General features: G+C 37.0%; 1 protein-coding gene across 1 annotated transcript in view; it reads right to left on the bottom strand.

Annotated features, from left to right (window-relative positions):
* Positions 1 to 26687, bottom strand: part of itpr1a (inositol 1,4,5-trisphosphate receptor, type 1a) — a 73609-nt gene that overhangs the window by 38573 nt on the left and 8349 nt on the right. Inside the window, exons 2-19 of the mRNA XM_056460230.1 lie at positions 25370 to 25477; positions 23306 to 23376; positions 17998 to 18113; positions 15880 to 15966; positions 12827 to 12985; positions 12594 to 12692; positions 9741 to 9824; positions 9517 to 9663; positions 9338 to 9433; positions 9100 to 9144; positions 8750 to 8904; positions 8567 to 8666; positions 8325 to 8485; positions 5955 to 6096; positions 5700 to 5858; positions 5442 to 5614; positions 5091 to 5210; positions 1956 to 2150 (exon numbers count right to left, since the gene is read on the bottom strand). Coding sequence (XP_056316205.1) covers positions 1956 to 2150; positions 5091 to 5210; positions 5442 to 5614; positions 5700 to 5858; positions 5955 to 6096; positions 8325 to 8485; positions 8567 to 8666; positions 8750 to 8904; positions 9100 to 9144; positions 9338 to 9433; positions 9517 to 9663; positions 9741 to 9824; positions 12594 to 12692; positions 12827 to 12985; positions 15880 to 15966; positions 17998 to 18113; positions 23306 to 23376; positions 25370 to 25461 — 2201 coding nt within the window. The 5' untranslated portion in view covers positions 25462 to 25477. The remainder of the gene's footprint in view (positions 1 to 1955; positions 2151 to 5090; positions 5211 to 5441; positions 5615 to 5699; positions 5859 to 5954; positions 6097 to 8324; positions 8486 to 8566; positions 8667 to 8749; positions 8905 to 9099; positions 9145 to 9337; positions 9434 to 9516; positions 9664 to 9740; positions 9825 to 12593; positions 12693 to 12826; positions 12986 to 15879; positions 15967 to 17997; positions 18114 to 23305; positions 23377 to 25369; positions 25478 to 26687) is intronic.

Below are 26687 nucleotides of genomic sequence, written 5' to 3'. Positions count from 1 at the left end.
AGTAGTTTTGAAGAAGTTCATAACTACATATGGGTTAGCATGTTTTTAGTTAGGCAGTTGATAGAGGGTTCTGAGTGGTTGCTAAGGTGTTGCTAAGTGGCTGCTAAGATGTTCAGAATGGTTGCTAGGGTGTTCTAAGAGGTTGCTTAGGTGTTGCTAGGCGGTTGCAAGGGTGTTCTGAGTGGTTGCTAGGCGGTTGCTAAGGTGTTGCTAGGTGGTTGCTAGGGTGTTGCTATGTGGTTGCTTAGGCATTGCTAGGTGGTTTTAAATGTGCTGCTAAGTGGTTGCTAGGGCGTTGATTGGTTGCTAGGCGGTTGCTAAGGCGTTTCGACTGGTTGTGAAGGCGTTGCTAGGTGGTTGCTAGGCTGTTGCTATGTGGTTGCTAAGGCATTGCTAGGTGGTTCCAAATGTGCAGCTAAGTGGTTGCTAGGGGGTTGATTGTTTGCTAGGCGGTTGCTAAGGCGTTTCGACTGGTTGTTAAGGCGTTGCTAGGTGGTTGCTAAGATATTCTGAGTGGTTACTAGCCAGTTGCTAAGGTGTTGCTAGGTAGTTGCTAAAACGTTGCTAGGGTGCTCTTATTGGTTGCTAGGGGGTTGCTAAGGTGTTGCTAGGCCGTTGCAAAGGTATTGCTAGGGTGTCCTGAGTGGTTGCCAGGCAGTTGCTAAGGCATTGCTAGGTGGTTGCCAAAGCATTGCTAGGTGATTGCTAGTTGGTTGTTAAGGGGTTGCTAGGTGGTTGCGGTGTTGCTAGGTGGTTGCTAGGCAGTTGCTAAGGCGATGCTAGGGTGTTTTGATTGGTTGCTAGGTGGTTGCTAGGGTGTTCTGGTTGGTTGCTAGGTGGTTGCTAAGGCGTTGCTAGGTGTTTGCTAAGGTGTTGCTAGGGGGTTGCTAATGTGTTTAAGGTGGTTGTTAAGGTGTTGCTGGGTGGCTGCTAGAGTGTTCTGAGTGGTTGCTTGGCGATTGCTATGGCGTTGCTATGGTGTTGCTAGGTGGTTGCTAAAGTGTTGCTAGGCAGTTGCTAAGGTGTTGCTAGGCGGTTGCTAGTGTGTTCTAGGTCATTGCTAGGGTGTTGCTAGGTGGTTGCTGGGGTTTTCTGAGTGGTTGCTAGGGTATTGCTAAGCGTTTGCAAAGGTGTACTGTGTAGTTGCTAGGCAGTTAATAACATAAATTAGCATGGTTCTAGAAGGAATTAGCATGTTTCTAGTATAAACTAGAATGTAGTTAGTGAGTTTCTGATATGGATCAGTATATTTTTAGTATGGATTAGTATATTGCTAGTATAGACTGGTCCAGTATGTTGTTAATATGTTCAATGTAAAGTCAATGGCAGTTTTTTACAATGGAAGTCTATGGGACAGTTGCTAAGGTGTCGCAAGTGGTTGTTAGGGTGTGGTTAGTAAGTTGAAAGGTCATCAGTGATTGGCAGATTGGTAGTCTGAGTTAAATGAGCCCAACCTTAAGTCTGTATGACAGTCTGGCGGAAAGTTATGAGGTCACAAAGTTTAGTTCAATGTTATGTCAATGGGACTTGTCTGATCTTTCTGGCTCAGTTTTTAGAAAACCATAAGTCAGAACAGTTGGAAAAGATATAGCAACCCGAGTCAGAGCAGTTTGGAGGTTTGGTGGTTGTAGTATGAACGATCTAGGAGGAGATGTGTTCTTAAAATATTCTAACAAGAAGAAGAAGAAGAAGATGGAAGAATAATAAGTTTATGTAGTACAACAGTATGTTGGCTTTCTCAAGCCACCATAATAAAATCATGTGAGCTGACTTTTCTTTAATGATGAACACTGAAGGGCAGTACGACACAGAATAGCATTTTTTGGGACATTTTACTCTTAATAATTTTTCACCAGCCAAAAATTTGGTGCATCTCTACTTATCATTATTACCTAATATTAAATAAAACACTCCATCACTCCACCGCATGTAAAAGTAGATGTTTTTGTATTTACCTGTAGTAATTGATGACTTCCTGGTCCTCTGTATGTCCATCTTTGGCGTCCTGTGCAAGCTCTCGTATGCTTTTACTCTTCACCTCTCCTCTACTGTCCTTCCAGAACAGCCAGACCTCCTCTTCATCCTCCTCTTCCTCCTCCGCACTCTCACCCAGCACCGTTCCTGCCACCTCAAACCGTGACAATACTAGCCTGACACACAAAGCACACAAACACTCAGTAACACACAAACAGACCTCCAGACTTTCTAACTCTTAGTTCCTTATGTGTTTCATCACTTTTTGGCTCTTCACAGAGTTATCGCTGGTCTAATTGCATATCTTATAATCACATGCTTTAGGAAGTGCTCAATTTTGGAATTCACAAAGGTTTTGGTGATATTACTTTAACTGCTTTAACTTTCCACTGCATATATTCAGAAACCCACAGAAACACTGTGATCCAGTTAGACGGCTTGTCAATCTATGAATCAATGATTTTACCATAGAGATAAGAAATAAAGTAGTCATTTCCATGTCACAGGATTCATTCATTCATTCATAGTCCCTTTTTTAATCAAGGGTCACCACAGCGGAATGAACTGCCAACTTATCCAGTATATGCTTTACACAGTGGATGCCCTTCCAGCTGCAACCCATCACTGGGAAATCCATGCACAATCATTCACACACATACACTACGGACAATTTAGCTTACCCAATTCACCTATACCACATGTTTTTGGACTTGAGGGGGAAACCGGAGCATATGGAGGAAACCCACACGAACACGGGGAGAACATGCAGACTGCATACAGAAGCACCAACTGACCCAGCCGAGGCTCGAACCAGTGACCTTCTAGGATTCATTCAATCATTCCTTTATAAATGGAACTGCTTGTCTTTATTATATTATGCTTTCTGATCATTTACGTAGCATAATACTATCATTATTTCCTTATAGCAAAGGGCCAAACCCAAACTTGATTGAGGGGGGTGGGCCGAAGGTAAATATACCAAACTTTTACATTGAAGTTGACATGGTAATATCATAATTTATTAAGATTTAATTAAATAAATAATACTTAAAAATACTTTAACCGTATTAATAATTAAATATATATAATTTTACATTCTATAATGAACTTTTTATTGATTTGCTCGTCAATGTCTTGTGTTTTGTCCTCTATCTTCGAGTGACAGCATTAACATTTTTTAAAGTCTGATTTATGCACAATGTTTAATTTCAGTTTGCTTTTTTGCAACTCAACAATGAAAGAAAAAAAATAAACAAAAGGTTATGTTAAATTAGAAATGACGATCCCCAACCTTCTCCCTCTCTTCTGAGATGGGGCCCACGGGCCCTAGTTCGGGCATCTCTGCACTATACTATCATTCAAAAGTTTCACACCAGTAAGTTTTGAAGCCTATTTATGTCAACCAAGGCTGCATTTGCTTGATCAAACAAGCAACATTGTAAAATATTACTAAATTAGTAATATTTTAATATTTTAAATTACCTAGAAAACAGTTGTGCTGGCTTAACCCTTGTGTACTGTTCAAATTTACCACACTTTCTTTATGTTTCGTTATGTACTTCCATCATAACCACATTTTTTCATTGCAAAGCCATTTATGTATATAATCTTGCATTCTTGACTGTTGCTGGTTTTCCCTGTTGGGAGGTAAATGTGTAATTTTACTAAAAGGTGAACGGATAGTAAATTTGCCAAGTGTGTATTGCTGAATTTTTGAAAATTATTAAAGCATTTTCCCAAAATATGTGTCAAAATAAGATTTGCTATCAAAAATCATTTCATTTGGTGAATCACAGAGAAAGCTGTGGCCAAATTAAGACTCAAAAACATCCCCAACAGCACATAAGGGTTGAGATTATTCGATGAAATTATTTGAAAACATAAAAAGTTAAACAGAAACAACATTGTTTATTTAAATCAGCTATTTTGTAAAAAGGTCAACATCTTCGCTGTCACTTTTTGATCAGTTCAGCATCATTGCTGACTAAAGGTATGTTTAAAAAAACATTCAAAACTAAATATTAAAATATATAAATATATAATTATTTATATTTAAATATTTCAATGATTATTTAGTAACATAATACTGTATATTCTAGTGGTGTAACGGATCACAAATCTCACGGTTCGGATCACACTACGGTTTATGAGTCTCGGATCAAAGCATTTTTTGGATCAGCAAAAAAGGGAGGAGACAAATGTCAATTGCTTTCATTTATACAAAAATATTACTGCAAAAAACATACTTTTAACAAACAGAACTTAGAACCTGTCATTTTAATAAGAAGAAAATCAAGAAATAACAAGCCGATAGGAAAATAGGAAAAAATAGGAAAATATTCAGTAAAAAAATTGATCTTTACTACTGTTGCTGATATTGCTAAATATAGAAATCTAACATCTTGTACAACATATCATATTTATTTTCAATTAATGATTCAACAATTTACACATAAAACGTCATGTTTCATTATAGGTGGATCATTTTTGAACCTTTTCAGTGACATCATTTTGATGGTTGTTTGTTGCCACCTATTGGTTAAACAATGTAAGTGCTGCAACATTTACCAGCGTCAAGTTCCGTTAAACCGTAATTTTAATCTTTACCATAAACATCAGTGTTTACATCTGAACTACAATTCTCCCAGTATTTCTGCGGTTTTTAATTGTCACTAATTGAAAAAGTGTAAAAAAAGAATCTCTCTTGATCAAACGCAGATTTGAGTGCATCGATATCATTCATGTTGCGCGGGTTTGAATTGAGATCCCGATCTTTTAATGTTTAATTGTACAGCTTTACACTGAAGGCATTAATACAGGCTAAACAAACAGTGACAGAAAACACCTTCAATTAATACCCTAAGAAAGCCTTTAAGTAGGTCCCACCTCAAATTTTCCATCATCAATACACTTTACACATAAGCCAAAATGCTTTCATACACGTGATTTAGATGACGCGGGAGGCGATCTCTCTGCAATTGTTATAAATGTGGGATTAACCGACAAGTTCAAAAATAGTTATTAATCTGCGGGTCACGCGCGTTTCGATCTGTGGGTTGTGATACACCCCTAGTATATTCAGTAACATCAATCACGTAATATTCATAATTTTATACTTGGTTTCGATGAGAATGTCTGCATTGGCTGGGTCCAGCACAGCATTACAGATGAGCTCTTGAGTGACAGGGATGGATTTATTCATCGACACACACAGATCTGACAAGTAATCCAGAAATCTAGAGAAACACAATCATTCAAAAGATTAATTCAATCATCAAATAAACATCTTCTAAACTATTCTAAAACATCTATTTTTACAGTCACTTTCACCAACGTCACTCAACTCGAGATGAATCACTGACATTATAACATTTCTCATTTGCTAGTCGCTTTAGATGAAAGGGGCTGCCAATGAATACATGTAAATGACCAAGAACTATTATGCAGATATATTTTTTTTCGCACACCTGGGCTCCCTGTTCTTGCGAACCAGACTGACGAAGGTATCTATTTCAGCTGCTGTAATGTGTTTCTCTAGGAGCTTCCTGTTGTTGTGCAGAAGGGCTGTAATTGTGTCTTCAGCAAGCACATCATATCCTATCTGCTTCTGCATGAAGCGGAACTGCTTTGCTATGTACTCCTGAAGACAAATAAACAAATTAAGAATGAATACTGCACATTGTTGTGACTGTGTTTTTAGTTGCACATTTATTTTAGTAGTTCACCTGATTTTTGCGATAGTCCTGTTGTGAGTAACGTAGGACTCTGTAGCAGAGCCGACAAATGTGTCGAAAGGGTGCGTGACGCTGGTCTGCGAGCTCTTCTAGTCGCAACATAGGGCCGTCGCCACTGTCTGTAAACGGGGCCTGCAGCAGTTTGAAAATCTGGCCAGTGATAAAAAAGAATGGATTAAATGGTTTAAATGTTAGTGACTTTAATGTTAATGTAATGTTAAACCGTAGAAGAGAGATAATAAGTGCCTGTTTAAGAATGTTCTGCTCTCTCATGAGTTTCTGTCGCTCTCTGTTGGGTTTGTTGACTGTGATCTCCAGCACATCTTGAGCACTGCTGGGAATGTCCACCACAAAATACACCAGATCCTCCAACAGCTTCGTCACTGACCTGTGTGTGAGGATGGATGAAAACAAAAAGAATGGATATAAAGATTATGCTGAAAGAATGGATGAATGGTGAAAGAATAAATGGACGGATGGATAAAATAACTGATAAATGAATGAACCAATCAATCAATCAATTAAAAGACTGATGGGTGGATGGATCAATGAATGGATGGCAAAAGACTGAATGAATGGCTTGATGAAAAAAACACTGATGGAAGAATGGGCGGACAGATGGATGGTGAAAATTAATGAATGAAACGACTGATGAATGCATGGATCAATAGACGGATGGTGAAATATTGAATGAATAGATGAAAAGACTGATGGATGGTGAATGATTGAATGGATGGATGAATAAAAAAACTGATGGATGGATATATGGATGGATGAATGAATTAATAAAAAGACTGATGCATAGATGGATGGTGAATTAATGAATGGATGGATGGATAAATTAAAAAAAAGACTGATGCATGGATGAATGGTGAATTAATGAATGAATGGATGGATGGATGAAAAAAAAACTGATGGATGGATGGTGAAATTATGAATAAATGGATGGATAAAAGACTGATTGATGGTGAAAGAATGAATGGATATTTCAATAAAAAGATGGATGGTAGACGGATAGATGGATGAATAAATGAATGGATTCATGAATGGATGAATGAATGAATGAATGAATGAATGAATGAATGAATGAATGGATGGATGGATGAACGTGCAGATGAAAAAATTGATGGGTGATAAAAGAATGAATGGATGGATATAAAAGACTGATGGATGGTGAATTAATGAATGAATTAGGTGGATGAATAAAAACCGATAGATAGATTTCTGGATGGATGGATAAATGAATGAATAAAAAGAATGATTCATGGATGGATGGTGAAAATGAATGAATGAACAGATGACTAAAAAACGATAGATGGATTTATGGATGTATAAAAACACTGATGGGTGGATTGATGGATGAATGAATAAAAAGAATGATGCATGGATGGATAGTGAAAATGGATAAATGAATGAATGAATGAATGAATGAATGAATGAATGAATGAATGAAAAAACGATAGATGGATTTATGCATGGATGGATGGATGGATAAAAACAGATGGGTAGATATATGGATGATAGATGAATGAATAAAAAGAATGATGCATAGTGAAAATTAATAGATAGATGAATAAAAAAATCAGATTGATGGATGGTGAAATAATGAATTAATGGATGGATAAAATGACTGATGGATAGTGAAAGAATCAATGGATAGATGAATAAAAAGACTGATGGATGGGTAGATGGATGGATGAATGAATAAATTAATGGATTCATGAATCGATGAATGCATGAATGAATCTACAAATGAAAAGACTGATGGATGAATGAATGAATGAATGAATGAATGAATGAATGAATGAATGAATGAATGAATGAATGAAAAATGATGGATGGACTTTTGGGTGGATGGATGGATGGATGAATAGATGGATGGATGGATGGATAAAAACACTGATGGATAGATGGATGAATAAATAAAAAGACTGATGCATGGATGGATGGTGAAAAGGAATGAATGGATAGATGAAAAGACTGATGGATGGTGAATTAATGAATGAATGGATGGATGAATAAAAAAACTTATGGATTGATGGTGAAAACATGAATAAATGGATGGATAAAAGCACTGATGGATGGTGAAAGAATGAATGTATAGATGAATAAAAAGACTGATGGATGGGTAGACGGATGGATGGATGAATAAATTAATAGATTCATGAATGGATGAACGTACAGATGAAAAGACTGATGGGTGGTGAAAGAATGAATTGATGGACGGATTAAAGTCTGATGGGTGGTGAATAAATGGTTATATGAATAAAAAGACTGATGACTGATGGATGGATGGACGGATGGATTGGAGACTTGATAGATGAATGGATGAATGAAAGAATGAATGAATATATGTACGGACGGATGACAAGAATGATGGATGGTGAATGAATAAATAAATGGCTTAATGAATGAATAGATGCATGGAACGATGGATGGATGTTCAATGAATGTATGAAGTAATAGATAGACAGTCAAAAAGTGTCAAACAGACAGATTGATAAGACAACTGATGAATGAATGGATGAAGAAAGGATGTATTAGCAAACAGAGGAATAGATGGATGAATGGATGAATAAATGAACGCATGGATATATAAACGCATATATCTTCTACCTCCTCTCATTCTGAGTGATGGTGCCCTTCTCCAGTTTGGCTGCAATGGAAGCCAACACTTTACTAGCATCATTAGCAAAATCCAGATCTCGAACCTCAGCCGGGGAGACGGGCACTATAGCAAACGCCTCTTTATCTTCCTTCAGAGGAGACGTTCCTATCTGAGACACGAACAGAAAGTTAAGGAGACACACTTCACAGAACACAGAAATACAGTCATACACAGACAGAGACACACTCACTCGGAGCATGACTGGTTTCTCTTCCTCTTTATCTATTGGCTGGTTGGTGCTGTGGACCCACGTGTTGGTGCAGAGATGCCTGAGCCTCACATACGAGTTTCTTTAAGCACAACGCAAAATACAGATCATTTAATATGCGCATATTAAATCATCAGAAGTCACAAAAAGTCAATCTTGCTCCACCTTGGCACAAGCGAGTCACCGCCCCTCAGTGTGGTAGGGTCAAGCTCAAAGATGGAGGATATGTCATTTCCATCAGGAACAGACACCAGTGTGTACATCACCTTATCCTGAGGATTACGTGCACGAGCCCGAATCACTTCATGCTCCGAATCCATCTGAGTGAGAAACAATAGAAGAAACCGTGAACACACATTCTAGCTCACTTTCTGCTTTGGCTAAGCTAATGTGTGTATAAAAATGCTAAAGAAACCCTCAAATTGCTCAAGCTATGAATTCAGAAGCTCAGATGAAAGGGAAAAAGCACAGACACACACTCACACACACACACACACACACACACACTCACTCACAGAGGAACGGGACTCCAGGCATTCTTCTTCATAGTCTGGATTTACCTGATCACAATAGGGTGAGAACAATTAGATGAAGGTCTCAAATTCTCTGCTCTTGCTGATATTAAGCTTTCTAAACAGACATGTTTTGACTTATATATGCATGTGTGTGTACCATTAAAGTCAGAATTATTTGCCCCTCTGTATATTTATTATGTGTGATTTGTTTAAATTCTGGGAAACCTATGGGTCTAACCTCAGCAGCAAGGTAATGGCCGGTGGCTAGGTGTTTAAACCTAAAGAGGCTGTTCCAGTAGCCGGCTCCGCCTCGGCACGGATCATGCTGAACCACCTGAAATGCATATAAACATCTGTTCAGACTCCCAAACCAACAAAAACATCTGGTCAATTCACAAAGCTAGGTCCTAAACTTACCTCTACCTCCCAGAGTGCTTTGCTACTAGTGGCGGAGGTTGCAGACTGGCGTCCGGTGGTACGCAAAAACACATACTGCTTTTTTCTGTGCTCATCACACGTCAGAAACTTCTCCTGCTCCGCATGAAACAGCCTCACCACATCACCCTGATTACACATGCATTTCATTGAGAATCTGAAATATTGCTGGGAAAGTCAAACACAGTACATGGTGTGGAACATACTCCTTTCAAGACAATCTCCTGGTTGTCGCTCCATTTCATAAAGAGAACGATTTTCCAACTGGTGGTGCAGTTCACTGAATTCACCTGAGAAAGAAAAAATACTGAAACACAGCAGTGGTTCTCGTATACTTTCCTATTTTAATTCACTTTCAACTATAACTATAACTGTGTTTTTTTTAAAGAACCAGGCTTCTCAGTGTTGTACAAATGTCTTCATTTAAAAGTGTTATTTCTAGGTAACCAGGAAATGTTTTTTAAATTATTAAAATATTAGAACTATACTAGCATTTATTTATACATTTTATGAATATCCATTTCTATATTTCTGCTCAGAATTTTAGGTAAATCCGGTAATAAAAGTATTAAAAATAATTAAGTCATCCCAAAAAGCCTTAAGAATTGTGTGTTCAGCTCAAGTAGTTTGAACATCTAATTATTCTTTGAGTGTTTTTGGACGGCTCAGAAACATCCTAATTGGCCTTTTTCTTGGACTTTTCCCAAACAGCTGCATCCGTTATCTACTGGGTCATCCCGACTTCTTATTATATTGGTGGAATACAGCATACAACGCATATGCTTTGATCCTTTTTGCAAGTGTTTGTCATCTTGGAGCACCTTTAGATACCCATGCTGTATTAAATAGCCTAAATAGTCAACACCAATAGCCTAGTGGTTAAGTGCGCTGACATATAGCACCATGGTGCTCACAGCGACCAGAGTTCGATTCCCGGCTCGAGGTCCTTTGCCGACCCTTCCCCTCTCTCTGCTTCCAACTATTTCCTGTTAATTCTCTGCACTATTCTATCCATTAAAGGTTAAAACCCCTAAAAATAATTATAAAAAAAAGATAAATGAATAATGAAATTAAATAATTAATAATAATGTTTTTTTTATTATTTCACACCTTTTAATGATTTAAATTTATTTTTAAGAATAAATTTTTTTTGGCCCCTTATAAAAAATTGGGACTTTTATTTTATCCCCATTTAAATCATTATTATTAAAAATATTATAATAATATAAGATAAAAAGATTCCAAAAATGAATCTAAAAAAAGTTGTTTGAATTTTTGATCACTGCATGTCACTCACTACATTAAGCCTCATTCACACTTCATACTACAAGCAACTAGCAGTGGCAAAGCAACAAGCTACAAAGCATCATTCGACAAAGCGTCAAAGAAAAAATTCCACAAAGGAACAAGTGACAACAAGTGATAAAGTGTCAAGCAACGAAGCGACAATTGACAAAGCCACAAAGCGACAAAGTGTTAAGCGATGAAGTGTCAAGCGACAAAGCGACAAGTGGCAAAGCCACAAAGCGATAAAGTGACAAACGACAAATTGTAAAGCCACGAGGCATCAAGCGACAAAGCGTCAAGTGACAAGTGACAAAGCCACAAAGCGACAAAACCACAAGCGTGAATGCGACAATCGACAAGCCACCAAGCGACAAAGCGTCAAGCGACAAAGCGTCAAGCGACAAAGCTACAAGCGACAAGCAACAAACGACAAACGACAAAGCGTCAATCGACAAATCGTCAAGCGATGAAGCATCAAGCGTTAAGTGACCATGCGACCAAGCGACAAGCAACAAAGCAACAAGCGGCAAAGCCACTAAGCCAAAGTGACAAAGCAACAATCGACAAAGTGGCAAGCAAGAAGTGACAAAGCTACAAAGCGACAAAGCGACAAGGCAACAATTGACAAAGCGGCAAGCCAAAAAGCGTCAAAGCGGCAAGCCAAAAAGCGTCAAAGCGACAATCGACAAAGCACCAAGCGACAAGCGTCAAAGCGACAAGCCACAAAGCGTCAAAATGACAATCGACAAAGCCACAAAGTAACAATCGACAAAGCACCAAGCGTAAAACAAGCAACAAGCCACAAGCGAGAAGCGACAAAGCCACAAGCGTCAACGCGACAATCGACAAAGCACCAAGCGACAAAGCTACAAGCAACAAACGACAAAGCGACAATTGACAAATCGTCAAGCGAGAAGCGACAAAGCTACAAAGCCACAAAGCGACAATCCACAAAGCTGCAAGCGAGAAGCGTCAAAGCCAAAAGCGTCAAAGCGACAAGCCTCAAAGCGACAATCGACAAAGCCACAAGCCTCAAAGCGACAATCGACAAAGCCACAAAGCGACAATCGACAAAGCATCAAACGATAAAGTGACAATCGTCAAAGCGACAAGCCACAAAGCGACAATCAACAAATCATCAAACAACGAAGCATCAAGCGACGAAGCATCAAGCAACGAAGCGTCAGTCGACGAAGTGTCAAGAAACGAAACATCAAGCGACGAAGTGCCAAACGAAAGCCCTAAATCGTCAAAGTGACAAGTGGCAAACCAGCAAAGCCACAAAGCGAGAAGCGACAAAGCGAGAAGCGACAAAGCCACAAACGACAAAGCGACAAGCAACAATGCGACAAGCGTTGATTTATTTCAAAAAAGAGTGAGTGTCTACGCAAGCAACAGTGACCGTTGGTGGGCGTGTCGAGTGACGCGACAAAGTTGAGAATCCTTCAACTTTATGCAAATAAAGAGCGACTTTCTTGAGTGACAGCCAATAGGAGCACCAGTAGAGCTCACGTGATCTTCTCTCAGCTCGCTAAGAGGCCGGTTGTATTCATCCTGTCAATACCTACACAGACCTGTGTTTGCAGCAGATCTCCACCCAGAGCAACAGGCAGCTACAAAGCGGCTGCTAGTGTGAATGAGGCATTAAACACACAACACTCTGATATCATGTTCTGCTGTCAATTACTGTTTGAAATGTCCATCAGTTCATTTTGTATCAATAGTATACCACTCAAAATAACCAACATGGTGTTTATATTTGTGTATTTTACTTCATTGCATCCTGGATTATCCACAAGCTGATGGCTGCTGGCGTGCAGCGGCTGTCCGGCATTGACAGGGTTTAACACAACTTTATCTCCAATGACCACCTGAAGACACACAAACACAACAAGTGGAGCTCTAATGTGTGTTTATGTAAGTGCGATAACTCGGACCACATAATAAATCAGATTAATAACCAAGATATCACCGGCTGTTTTGCAGTGGCTAATGACATACTCACATTATCCCCTATAGAGCGCAGCTTATAGAAGGGCTGGATGTAAAACCACGAGCCTTCGTTCCCTGCAGCATCCAGAGTCACACGCATGGCATTTTTCTCAAGAAGAGCTGGCAAACGCTTATTCACCGTCAGATATTTATTACTCTTCAGATGGAGAAGCTGCAAAGGAGTGGAAACAGATACATGGTTAATTTAGCTGCAAAATATTATGTAACACTTTATAATAACTACACACTATGAACCATTTATAAAGCATCAGCAAATAGTGAATTCATTATCTGTTAAGCATTAACGCTACATTAACAGACATTAGTAAGCCGTTTATAGCTGCAGCTACAAATGCTGTATTCTTACAACCACATTTATAATGTGCTTAATAATTGTACTTGCATAGTTTGTTAATGATTTATTTTTCATTACTAAATTAAGTGCTTTATTTACAAACAAGTTATTTAAGCGTTGTTGGTTGTTATTTAAGATCATTCAGAATGAGTTCGTCAATGATTAATAAAGTATTAAAATTAACATTAATAATTCTTATTATTCAGGCATATACTAATAATTAAATTGTATGTAATAAATGCTTTATTAACTCAACTTCATCCAGTTTTGTGACCTAATCTAAAGTGAGGACTATTCATGCTTTATAAATCCCTAATAAATGACAATTAAAGGGTTGGTTAAATTCTAAAGAGGAAAAAAGAACATAAACAACTTTACTCATTCCTATTCATTTAAAGATACACAAATGAAACCGTATCAAGTGAAAAATAAATCTTTGCAAACCTATCTAAAATAAAATTACAGTACAGTTTAAACATTGCATCTAATTATCTTGCTAAATTATTATATTGTTGTTGTTTTATCCAATTTTATGTCGTATTTTGACACTCCTGTTATTCAGCATTGTTTAAACTTTACAGTAGATTTACATTTTAGAGAAAATTGCAAAGATTTGATACCGACCCTTTAATTGTCATTTATAAGGGATTTATAAAGCATAAATAGTCCTCACCAGATTAGGTCACAAAACTGCATGAAGTTGAGTTAAAGAATTTATTAACATACATAGTAACCATTACTATATGTCTGAATAATAAGATATATAAACATTGATGGGTGACGCGATGGCGCACTAGGTAGTGCTGTCGCCTCACAGCAAGAAGGTCGCTGGTTCGAGCCTCGGCTGAGTCAGTTGGCGTTTCTGTGTGGAGTTTGCATGTTCTTCCCGAGTTCGCGTGGGTTTCCTCCGGGTGATCTGGTTTCCCACACAGTCCAGCGCTATCGGTGAATTTGGTAAGCTAAATTGTCCGTAGTGTATGAGTGTGAATGAGTGTGTGTGTATGTTTCCCAGTGATGAGTTGCAGCTGGAAGGGCATCCGCTGCGTAAAACATATGCTGGATAAGTTGGCGGTTCATTCCGCTGTGGCAACCCCAGATTAATAAATGGACTAAACCGAAAAGAAAATGAATGAATAAACATTGATTTCAATAGTTTAAGAATCATTTACAAACTCATTCTGAATTATCTTAAAAACCACCAACTACTCCTAAATACAAATGATTTGTAAATAATGCAATACTTAATTTAGTACTGAAAAATCAACCAGTCACAAATTATGCAAGTACAATTATTAAGCTCATTATAAACATGGTTGTAAGTATATATAAATAAATATAAATAATACAGCGTTTGTGGCTGTAGTTATAAACGGCTTACAAAGGTTTATTAATGTGGAGTTAATGCTTAAATAATGAATTCACTAGATGCTAATGCTTAATAAATGATTCATAGTGTGTAGTTATTATAAAGTGTTACCAAATATTCTTCAGTCTAATGGAAAGACGACATCCGAACAACACCTTTCTGTATTTCTTTTACAGCAATTTTCCAACTTGTGTCTGTAGATTTCATTTACAATTCATCATTTTAAAGGTTGTTTTCTCAAAAAGAATTTTCTCTCCAGCACTATGCCATAAACGTCCACTGCGCTTCTCTGTATGGTTTGATATAGCTCACTTCAGTTCAGGATTGCTCAACTCAGTTTGCATTTCCACTTCAGTTTAGTACCAATTAACCAATTTTTAATACCAGAAATATAGCTAGAACTGCTTGGTCTGTGTAGCCGTGGACCCTTTTTACATTTCTGGGTTCCTCATTAGCGAAAGTCGTCATAGTTGCATGAACTTAAGGCTGATTTATAATTCTGTATTGAGCATGCCTGGCATGTAGCAGTGCATTTATACTTCTGCATGCTGTTTGTGTTGCTCAGTAGCAGCTCTGTGCTCTGTTTGTGGCAGAACAATGTCAAATTTACTGTCCTGCCCCATAGATGCTGCATTAGAAAGCCTCACACATGCAGAAATTCGTCTTTGTAATTTGATGCAAAGATGATTTAAACCATACTTAAATACATATAAATGTCCATACTTAAAAAAAAAGAATCGAAATATTAAAAACTTTTAAAGATTTAACACACCATAGTATGGTTTGCTTTAATTATTTCAGCAAATAGTAAATAAATAATTTGTTGTAATCTCCCATTCACTGCTCTCTAAGTTTACCCAACTATGATGTCTTCTGCTACTGAGAAACCCAGAAATGTGAAAAGGGTCCTTTGATCATTAATGGATTAGAACTCAATATTGATTATTAAACAGATGCATATATTGATTAACTGATATTAAATAACTGAATATCAAGTCAAACGAAACTCAAAAAAATCAACAGCATCATTGTAAATAGATAAATGTATCATAAGCAAATGAATGACAAACACACAAACCATGTGGTCTGTCTCACGCTGATAGTGACTCCGATCAAATGGTGAGCAGCAGTGTGAATATTTATTTATTTGACATAGACATCGCAATTACACTGGACAACCAAATGCCTGATCAAATACAAACAAATAAAAAGGGAGTGAAAATGTATTTGTTTTCTGGCTTCAGCTAATGTTTATGTTTTTGTGCTAGAAAGGCATGCAAATTAGCACATATTTTAATAAACAACATCATTTGCATTTTTAAGCACAACACTTCAGAAAACGTACCTGGATGACATTGCCATACTGAATGACGGTTCCAAGCAGCTTTTTGTTCTCAGATTCATTTTGTTTCTTCTCTAAATCAGCAGCATGCTAAAGAAAGCAGAGCGAGAATGAAAAGAAAGCAAGGAAACTAATAAATTGGGGTTTGGGACACTCGGTGGGCCCAGATCAAAGCTGCGCTTCCCACATAAACTCCAGAACACCACCTGACAGAAACGGACTACTCTTAAGAACATTCGAGAGAGCTTCAGAGAGGTTAATTAATTCAGTAAATTTGCTGAACTGTCCTCCTAAAAAGAAGCAAACTGGTTTTAATGACATGTCCTGTGAGATTGCTCAGATGGCCCACAGAGCATTCTTCACAACCCGTTTCATTTACAAGCTCATCTTTTTTAATTGTCAGCAACTTTTCTTCATTCTGTGTGTATATATAAGGACATAAGCAGAGCATAGGAGGTTGATGTGTGTGTGTGTGTGTGTGTGTGTGTGTGTGTACGTTTCTTCCTCCATGCTTTTTCCATTTAAATGAAAAACACATTTAAAACAAAATATATCTGTAAAAGGCACATAAATAAGACTACTTACAGGATACCTTGATCATTTCACAAATTAAGAACATGTATAAGTGCCAGCATTAGGGTTGGGTACCAAAATTAGCATTGCACCTTGGACTGTATCAGAATGCAGATTTTGGTGAACTTTTTTCTTTTCGATTATCTATTTTGCCTCTATTACTCTACCTGACAAAAGTTTTGTCGTCAATCCCAGTTGTAAAAGCAAGTAATAATAACTTGACTTCTAGTTGTTCATTTGGAAAAGCAGCAGAAGGTAGATTTTTCTGATGAATTATCTGTTGAACTGCATCTTAATCATCACAAATACTGGAGAAGACCTATTGGAACCTGCATGAAGCCAAGATTCTGATAGAAATCAGTCGAGTTTGCTGAAGGAAAAATCATGGTTTGGGGTTACATTCAGTATTAGGGCGTGTGAGAGATCTGGAGAGATGGCAACATCAACAGCCTGCCTGAGGTATCAAGACATTTGTGCTGCCTCCACAACAAAGTTCCTGAAAGCAAAGAAGGTCAAGGTGCTCCAGGATTGGCCAGCCCAGTCACAATAAATGAACATTATTGAGCACATCTGGGGTAAGATGAAGGAGGAGGCATTGAAGATGAATCCAAAGGATCTTGATGAACTCTGAGAGTCCAGCATGAGCGCTTTCTTTGCCATTCCAGATGATTTTACTAATAAGTTATTTGAGTCATTGCAGAGATGTATGAATGCAGTCCTTCAAGCTCATTGGAGTCATACACAATATTAATTATTTTTCCACTGCACCATGACTTTATATTCTATACTGTACATTATTTCTGTTAGGTAACAAGACTTTTGTCTAAGCAAAGTCAGACCTTACTGTCCTAATTAAAAAAATTAAAAATCAAGGTATGATCATAGATTATTTTGGTAAAATAAGTGTAATCTAGAGGCCTTTGCCTTTCATATAAGCCACTTCTAATATCAAATGATCAACTAGTAGTCAAGTTATTATTTGTTGTTCCTAAAACTTGGATAGGCGACAAGACTATTGTCAGGTAGTGTATGTACTGTGACTTCTGTTTCTCGGTCACCTAACAATGGCAACTAATGAGACGACAGTCAAAGGGATAGTTCACACAAATATTTAACCAATTACTCACACATAAGTAATAATAATTTTTTATGTTCTTCTTTCTTCTGCTGAACAAAACAACAAGACATTTTGAAGAATGTTGTAAACTGAGATTCACTGAGATCCATATTAGGAACCAAAAATACTATGGAAGTCAATGGCTGCTGGTTTACAACATTCTTCAAAATATCTTCTTTTGTGTTTAAGAGAAAAAAGACACTCAAACAGATTTTTAAACAAGTGGATGAATTAAAGCTGTTAGAATTAATGACAGATTAATGAGCAGAATTTTTTTATTTTTGGGTGAACTATCCCTATAATATACTTGCAGCGCTATCATGCAATAATCAGAGGTGTGAACGCTAATTCTAGACCAGCAATTATCAGCTGAACTGGACATCCCTGTTATAATAAGCAAACAAATCATCTCTATAAGACTTTACACTCACATGGAGTTTGTTAAGCAGGACAGTGTCTGTGGTGCTAGTTCCTCCAGGTTTGGCAGCTTTCCAGAACTGTTTCTGTGCCGAATATCTGTTCATGGGACACAGTCTGAACAGACAGTCTACAGAGAGAGAAAAAGGGAACAACGCATTTCATCTAAGACTAACAGAACACAAACATCGCTCATTACTTCTGTAATCAGATATACACACTGCACTTTCGACACACACACTAGGCATGGGCCAGTATAAGTTTAGGACGGTATGATAACCTTGGATAAAAACACCAAAGTTTCACGGTTTTATGATTACTGCTCTAAAATGAAGTTCTTTTTAAATTTATGGGAAAAAAACAACTTTTTACCCCATTGAACACAATATATATTTTATTTTAGGAAACATTTAGAGTACTTTGGAACAGTAAACATGTCAGGTGAAATAATTAAAATAAAGCATTGACTTCAGGGCATAGGCGATCACTGTTTTCAAGGTATACCGCGGTTTGGAAAAGTCAAGGTTTTAAAACACCAAAATTTTCTGTAATACTGTTCCTAAGGTATGTGTAAGATTTTTTATTAACATTTTTTTTTTTATTTTAGGACAACAGTATCTTTAGCAGAAAAATTATCCAAAGACGCAATTTTAAATTGTGTTTTTGAAACTAATGAAGACAGCAGAAGTCAATGATTCATTGTAATTATTTAGCCTGACATGTTTACTGTTCCAAAATATAATAAAACTTTCAAAAAATAAAATATATTGTTTTCAAAAGGGGAAAAGTTTTAGTTTTTTACCCAGACATTTAAAAAGAATATATTTTAGAACAGCGAGTACAATACCGTGAAACTGTGAGACCATGATATTTTTATCCAAGGTTATCAAACCATCAGAATCTTGTACTGGCCCATGCCTATTGACTTCTGCTGTCTTCATTGGTTTCAAAAACAGATTTATTTACAACATTACACAAACCTGAGGAACAGCATTACAGAAAAATTTAGGGGTTTTAAAACCTTGACTTTTATCAACCGCGGTAAACCTTGAAACCTGTAATCGTCCCTTGCCACACACACACACACAGCTTTCAATGTCTGCTGATGAGGATGACGAGATCATAAATGTCAAGCAAATATGAAAATCAGTATGTAAACTGTGTGTCTGTGTGGTTTGAGAGCACATGGTATTCAAAAAGGACTAAATGCAACCAAAACAATTTTTTTCAGATTCAGTAGCACTTAATTAATAACATAAATTCAGAAGCACCTAATATTACAGAAAAACGCTGTATTAAAAGCGATAAGAAAAGAGCTGCAGGCATAAAAGTGAAAATGCACTTCTTCTTTCTAACTGAACTACAGTCTTACCAAATAAGGAGAGAGGGGGAGTCAGAAATGGACACGAGTGACACACACACACACAAAGTGAGAGAGAGAGACAAAGAAAAAGAATCTGGTTTCTGTTCCTACTTTCTGAAGATTGGGCTTGATAAAGCACCCAAAAGCTCTTGGGTCAATAAAAGAATGTAGATCATACACTCACATTAACCCATAGCCCAAAAAACCCAACTCTTTTATCTGAGTAAAGTGGTTGCCAGGGTGTTGCTTTATACTCTTATGCTAAAATCCACACAAAGTCTACATCTCAGGTCTCTCCTTCAGTGGAGGTCTATTATACTGCTTTGCTTAATTATCATCTGCTAGACGGCAATCTAATCAGTAAGCTTAATCATTTAGGAATCGTACATAAACAAAAGAATGAAATAATTGCATCAGAAAATAACCTATCACATGATTTGCTTTGGTGTGTGTTTATATTCGAAGGAAATAGTACACATTCCTCTCTCCTGAGGCCCACTGACCATCAGACGGTTATCTCTGCCTCTCTCTCCCTCCCCTCGTCACAGACTCAAACACACACTGCGCAGAGCTTATTTACCCACAGCACTGAGCTATTGAGATAAATGCAGTTGATAGAGCAGCAGATAAAGGTTAAAGGGATAGCTCTTTGTGTCATTTGAAACATTAAAGCAGAAATTGTAAAGAATTCATATATTAATAGCATAGTTCATCATCCAAAAATGAACATTAAGTCATCATTTACTCTCCCACCCCTTCCTTCAAATCTATTTAAAGTTTATTTCTACTGTTGGACACGAATGGAGATATTCTGAAGAATGTTGGAGTAGTAAGTCAGAGTAAGCAAAGGGTCAGTAGATTTTCTTTTTAAGTGAACTAAACTTTAAATTTGAGAAATATGGGTTCAGTAAGATTGTTTGAATGAAATTAATATTTAATACTTTAATAATAGTATTGTTTAGTTTAGTAAACCTTCTAAAATAGTATTTTCATGTAATCAAATATCAATTTTCTAAATATGTCTGACATGTGCTTGTGTATACATACATGCATGCATACATACACTCACTGGCCACTTTATTAGGTACACCTTACTAGTACTGGGTTGGACCATCTTTTGCCTTCAGAACTGCCGTAATTCTTTATGGCATAGATTCAACAAGGTACAGTATATATTCCCTACAGATTTTGGTCCATATTAACATGATAGCGTCACACAGTTGCAGATTTGTCAGCTGCACATCCATGATGTAAATCTCCCGTTCCACCAGATCCTAAAGGTGCTCTATTGGATTGAGCTCTGGTGACTGTGGAGGCCATCTGAGTACAGTGAACTCATTGTCATGTTCAAGAAACACCTCTGAGATGTTTCACGCTTTATGACGTGACGCATTATCCTGCTGAAAGTAGCCATCAGAAGATGGGTACACTGTGGTCATAAAGGGATGGACACGGTCAGAAACAGTACTCAGGTAGGCGATGTCATTGAAACGATGCTCAATTGGTACTAATGAGCCCAAAGTGTGCCAAGAAAATATCCCCCACACCATTACACCACCACCACCAGCCTGAACTGTAGATACAAGGCAGAATGGATCCATACTTTCATGTTGTTGATGCCAAAATTCTGACCCTACCATCCGAATGTCGCAGCAGAAATCGAGACTCATCAGACCAGGCAACGTTTTTCCAATCTTATATTGTCAAATTTTGGTGAGCCTGTGCGAATTGTAGCCTCAGTTTCCTGTTCTTAGCTGACAGGAGTGGCACCTGGTGTGGTCTTCTGCTGCTGAAGCCCATTCGCCTCAAGATTCAACGTGTTGTGTATTCAGAATTTCAGAGATGCTCTTTGCATACCTCGATTGTAACCAGTCTGGCCATTCTTCTCTGACCTCTGGCATCTACAAGGCATTGGAGCCCACAGAACTGCTGCTCACTGGATATTTTCTCTTTTTCAGACCATTCTCTGTAAACTCTAGAGATGGTTGTGCGTGAAAATCCCAGTAGACCAGCAGTTTATGAAATACTCAGACCAGTCCATCTGACACCAACAATCAGGCCACGTTCAAAGTCTGATGCTCGTTTTGAACTGCAGCAGATCGTCTTCATCATATCTACATGCCTAAATGTATTGAGTTGCTTGCATGTGATTAGCTGATTAGAAATTTTTGTTAACGAGCAGTTGGACAGGTGTACCTTATAAAGTGTACACACACGCACACACACACACAAACAAACAACTTTTACACTGAATGACGTTTTGTGGATGTTTTCATTAAATCGTGATAAAAAATTATGTAGTGTTCCTCGAAATAAAACATAAACAAGACACGAGCAATTCCAGCGTTATGGATGTGACGGTTGCAGTAATAACTCAAAACATAAATTCACAAAGAAAGTATAAGTTAAAAGTTATATTGAAGCAACTGTTCCAAAACAACTGACCACAGAGTTATGGAATTAAAAAAATATCAATCTGTAAACATGTTTTGTACTTTAAATGAGGAAAATAAACATGAGTTATGGGTGTGACAAAAAAAAAAAAGTTGCGAGTTTACAGTATTCAACATGCTTTGTAGAAATTCTGTGAATTAAAGTGCACAACCCAAAAGAAACATGCTAATCAAAAGGAAAACCATTGGCTCACTATAGAACAAAAAATCATTGATTTTATTTTGTTTGACATTTTTGCATTCATGAGGAAAAAGCTTGGTTATGGATGTGACACTTTTGCGTTATGGATGTGACATGTGAAATTGCCACTTGTGTGACTTTAGTAAATCAAATATAATAGTTTGAAAACACTGACAGAGACATTTTTGAGCATTTTTAAAGCACTGTAAAATACTTGCTTAAAAAATGTAGAAACGGTTTCACTATTTTGATGAAAACTTTATTTTTTCCATGGCAAGGTTGACATTTGCATGGAATTACTCACACATTCTAATATAATATTATTATAATATTGTACTTTTATTGCTTAGAGGCCTAAAAACCCATCTGTGATCTCATTTCTCAGTCTTACTGTTTTACATGTAAACTTTTAATCAAATAAATGCCACCATGGAGAGCATACAATTCTTTTTTTAAATTTACAGAACTCAAACTGTTCTGTAAATGGAAGTATCTCAGTTGCACTTCTTGACTATTGAAACTTGATTCACTGTGTTTGTTTACAAAATGTTTATATAAAACTAAACCGTTTCTTTGAACACTTCATGATGTGCAGAGTCTTAATATGCACAAATAAGAGTAACATTTAAGAGTTATTCCAGAGGAGAATAATAGCACTGAATAACCACTTTGATCAGTTGGCTTCAGAAGACTTGAAATATAGCAGTAAATCTAGTACTTTCACTGGCACCTTTATGTTATAAAGTTACTGCATGCTTTTTCTATGTAAAATGATTCCAAATAAACAGGGTTATGTAATTCATGACTGGATTTTCATTTTTACGCTGAATACTCCACTAAAACTCACTCAGTGGCAAACTAGTTATACATAATGGTGTATTAATGTACTCTCAAACACACACACACACTCACACTACTCTTGAAGCAGCTTCTCAGTGTCACCAGCAGATGCATTAGAGTGATGTGGGGAGTTTGGAGTCTCAAGCACACACAACCTTATGAAATACAATCATTCCTCAAATCTCTGTGTTGGTAACAATTTCCACAACAAAGCTAATGTCCGCAGAAATGAGATCAGACTGTTCTACATTGATTTACGTTTGACAATAACAAGTTTCAAAATACAATGGTAATTACTAAGAATGAAGGACAACTTCATAAACCTAGTGGCTTTTGTGAAATTGACAAACGTTTCTCCAGAGTGCATGTGCCCTTTGACTTCAAAGTCCAATATAACTGAACTTCCTGTCTCAACTGAAAATAAAACAGCAAAACACACACACACATATACACACACACAGACAGACACAGTCAGAACTACTCACCCCGGAACTTTTTGGGTGGGTTATTCAGGTCTCCGGTATCTGGTTGGACAACACATCGGTCATCAACCAGCCTGATTGAAACAAATAAACATTATTTTGTAGACATTTAACTTTTTGGCCTGTCTGAGAATCTGTGTGTGTTTGAGTGAGTAAATAGAGATGTTCAATTGTAAGTGTGTGCTCGTATTTAGCCTTTTTTGGCCCAAAGCAGCAGCTTACTGGACATAATCCAAATTCCTCAACCAGTCAGCCAAAAACACACACACACAGAGTTAAACTGCTGACAGCTGGATGTTCTTAACTAGACATCAAAGATTACTAATATTTAGCCATAGCAAACTACATGCTCTCTTTATCTTCAAAAGGCTCAACTTCCTGTATCACTAACTGTATCACATTTGTTTCTTCATGGAACAGTCTTTTCTGATGCACAGACATGTTTTTTCTCTCTCCATGTAGTTACTATGTTTGAAAAAAGGATGAAAAGAAAAAGTATTTAACCAACGGTGGTTCACAAGACTCATACACTCGATTAAGAGTCTAGTGACAGGTTTGTTTAATAAAGAATATTAGGCCCTTGTGATTTCTAAATTGTGAAAAGCACAGATGGAATCACACAATCCATTCATTTAAACAAAATGTGCTGTATAAAGTCACAGAATTGAGCAAATTTGAATGAATAAATTAAAAGTTATTGCTGTAAACCTTATACACTACTATGTAGAACAGCAATTTACAAAACAATTGTCATGTCATGTACAAACAGAAACTTTTTAAAGACCACCAAATAAATAGAATATATCACTATTGTACAATAGAACGCACATTTTGAAGTAATAATAATATTAATATTAACAACAATAATAATAATAATAATAATTGCATCAAAAATAATTATAAAAATAATAATTCAAAAGGGACTAAACTGAAAAGAAAATGAATGAATTAATTAATTATAATTCATTTAAGAGTAATTTAACAATTACACACACAGTCCCTGTTTTAAATATAACAGGAATATAATGAAGTTTGAAAACAAATATATTTTATAATGTTCCTGAAAAGGTAATAGTTTCATTTCGTATAATTAATTTAGACACACGTTGACCACTGAGATTTATTTAAATTTAACCATTAAAACGGTGTCCAAAAAATAAACAGAATTGACAAAAATAAAAAAACAAAACATTTGAATGGAAAATAATAATTATTATTATTATTAATAATAATGAAATATGAAATAATTTAATTATAATTTATGAATAATAATAATAATTTCATTAAGGCCCTATCCGCTTGTTAAGTATGATGTCACCCGAAGCAGCTTCCGGGTCCAAGCGCTCTATCAAACTGTATGAGGAGACTCAACAAATGGTAATAATAAACGTTTCCAAAGCGCTGTAATACTTTTGAAAATCACAATTGCAATTTATATGTCCATGCCTAATATCCGATGGCCAGAAAGTGATGAATTTTTTATAAATTGTTAAAGTATTGGTGTCTGTGATGCAGCAAGTCCAGAGACTGTTGTGTACACCATGATTTTATATAAAATTCACTTTAATGTGTGATATAACAAAAAAATGGCCATAAACGAATGTTTTCTCAATTCAAATGAGTAGCGGCTTGGACCCGGAAACAATATTCCATACGTCATGACTTAACAAGCGGATATGAAGAATATAATAATAATGTATTTTGGAAAAAAATCCTTTTAAAATATTAAATGTCAGCAATTCTCTATTGTGTTGAACAGAAGAACTTCAGATTAAAAGAATGAATAAATGATGACAAACTTTTCTGCATAAACAATTCCTTTAAGATTGTTGCCAGCTGAAAACATAAGGAGGTTACGGTTGAAGAACTAGTCTGGGAAAAAGGCACAGACTTCTCACACATGAGCTGCTTCTCCTTGTTAATCATTTATTTGCTGTAACAATCACTCTTGGAGAATTGAAAATGTCCTTCTTGTAACATTGGGTAATTTGTTTTCTATTAAACTTTATGCCCTTGTGATTTCAAAACATTCCAAAACATCAATACAGGCAGTGTCATTCAACTCACCCCAGAGTGCTGATGAAGCCACTGGTAGAGCCTTCTGCATAAAGGGAACAAACGTCCCCAATGTGCAGGAAACTAGACAATTTGTCCACCATGGCAAAACTCCAGCACCTGCAAAGGTCAGAGGTCAAAGAGTCAAGGCAAGGTCTGCGTGTGCAAGTTTATCATTAAGCAAACAAGCCTAGCAGGAGCTCAAACCACAAAAACAACTGGAGGTTTATCCATGATATGTACAAAGAAGTGTCACTAAAACATAGGTCTCAAACTCAATTCCTGGAGGGCCGCAGCTCTGCACAGTTTTGCTCCAACCCTAATCAAACACAGCTGATCCAAATAATCAAGGTGTTGAAAAGAGTCATTAGTTGGATCAGCTGTGTTTGATTAGGATTGGAGCAAAACTGTGCAGAGCTGTGGCCCTCCAGGAATTGAGTTTGAGACCTACACTTTGGCCACTAAAAATGTAACGGCCGAAAATATGTTATGCCATTTAATGGACCCTCTAATTTTTGTGGCTTCAGTCATTGTTTGGGTACTCTTTTAAATATGGAAGCAAAAACTTATATTGCAATATGTATCTGGAAAGTCTTCATAGCGCTTCACTTTTTCCACATTGTTTTATGTTACAGCCTTATTCCATAATGGATTAAATCTATTTATTTCCTTAAAATTCTACACACAATACTCCCATCATGACAATGTGAGAAAAGATTTTTTGAAATTGTTGCAAATTTCTTAAAAATAAAAAACCTGAAAAATCACATGTACATAAGTATTCACAGCCTTTGCTCAATACTTTGTTGATGCACCTTTGACTTCACCTCAAGTCTTTTTGAATATGATGCCACAAGCTTGGCACACCTGTCTTTTTGCCCATTCCTCTTTGCAGTACCTCTCAAGCTCTATCAGGTTGGATAGGAAGCGACAGTGTACAGCCATTTTCACATCTCTCCAGAGACGTTCAATAGGACTTAGGTCTGGGCTCTGGCTGGGCAACTCAAGTATATTCACCGAATTGTTGTGAAGCCACTCCATTGATATTTTGGCGATGTGCTTTGGGTCATTGTCCTGCTGGAAGATGAACCGTCGCCCCAGTCTGAGGTCAAGAGCACTCTGAAGCAGCTTTTCATTCAGGATGTCTCTGTACATTGCTGCATTCATCTTTCCCTCTATCCTGACTAGTCTTCCAGTTCCTGCTGCTGAAAAACATCCCCACAGCATGATGCTGCCACCACCATGCTTCACTGTAGGGATGGTATTAGCCTGGTGATGAGCGGTGCCTGCTTTTCTCCAAACGTAACACCTGGTATTCACTCCAAAGAGT

The sequence above is a fragment of the Danio aesculapii genome, chromosome 6, assembly GCF_903798145.1.
Source record: "Danio aesculapii chromosome 6, fDanAes4.1, whole genome shotgun sequence".
NCBI classification, from domain to species: Eukaryota; Metazoa; Chordata; class Actinopteri; order Cypriniformes; family Danionidae; genus Danio; species Danio aesculapii.
Note: the sequence above shows the minus strand (reverse complement) of the source record. Positions and strands in the feature narration are given on the sequence as shown.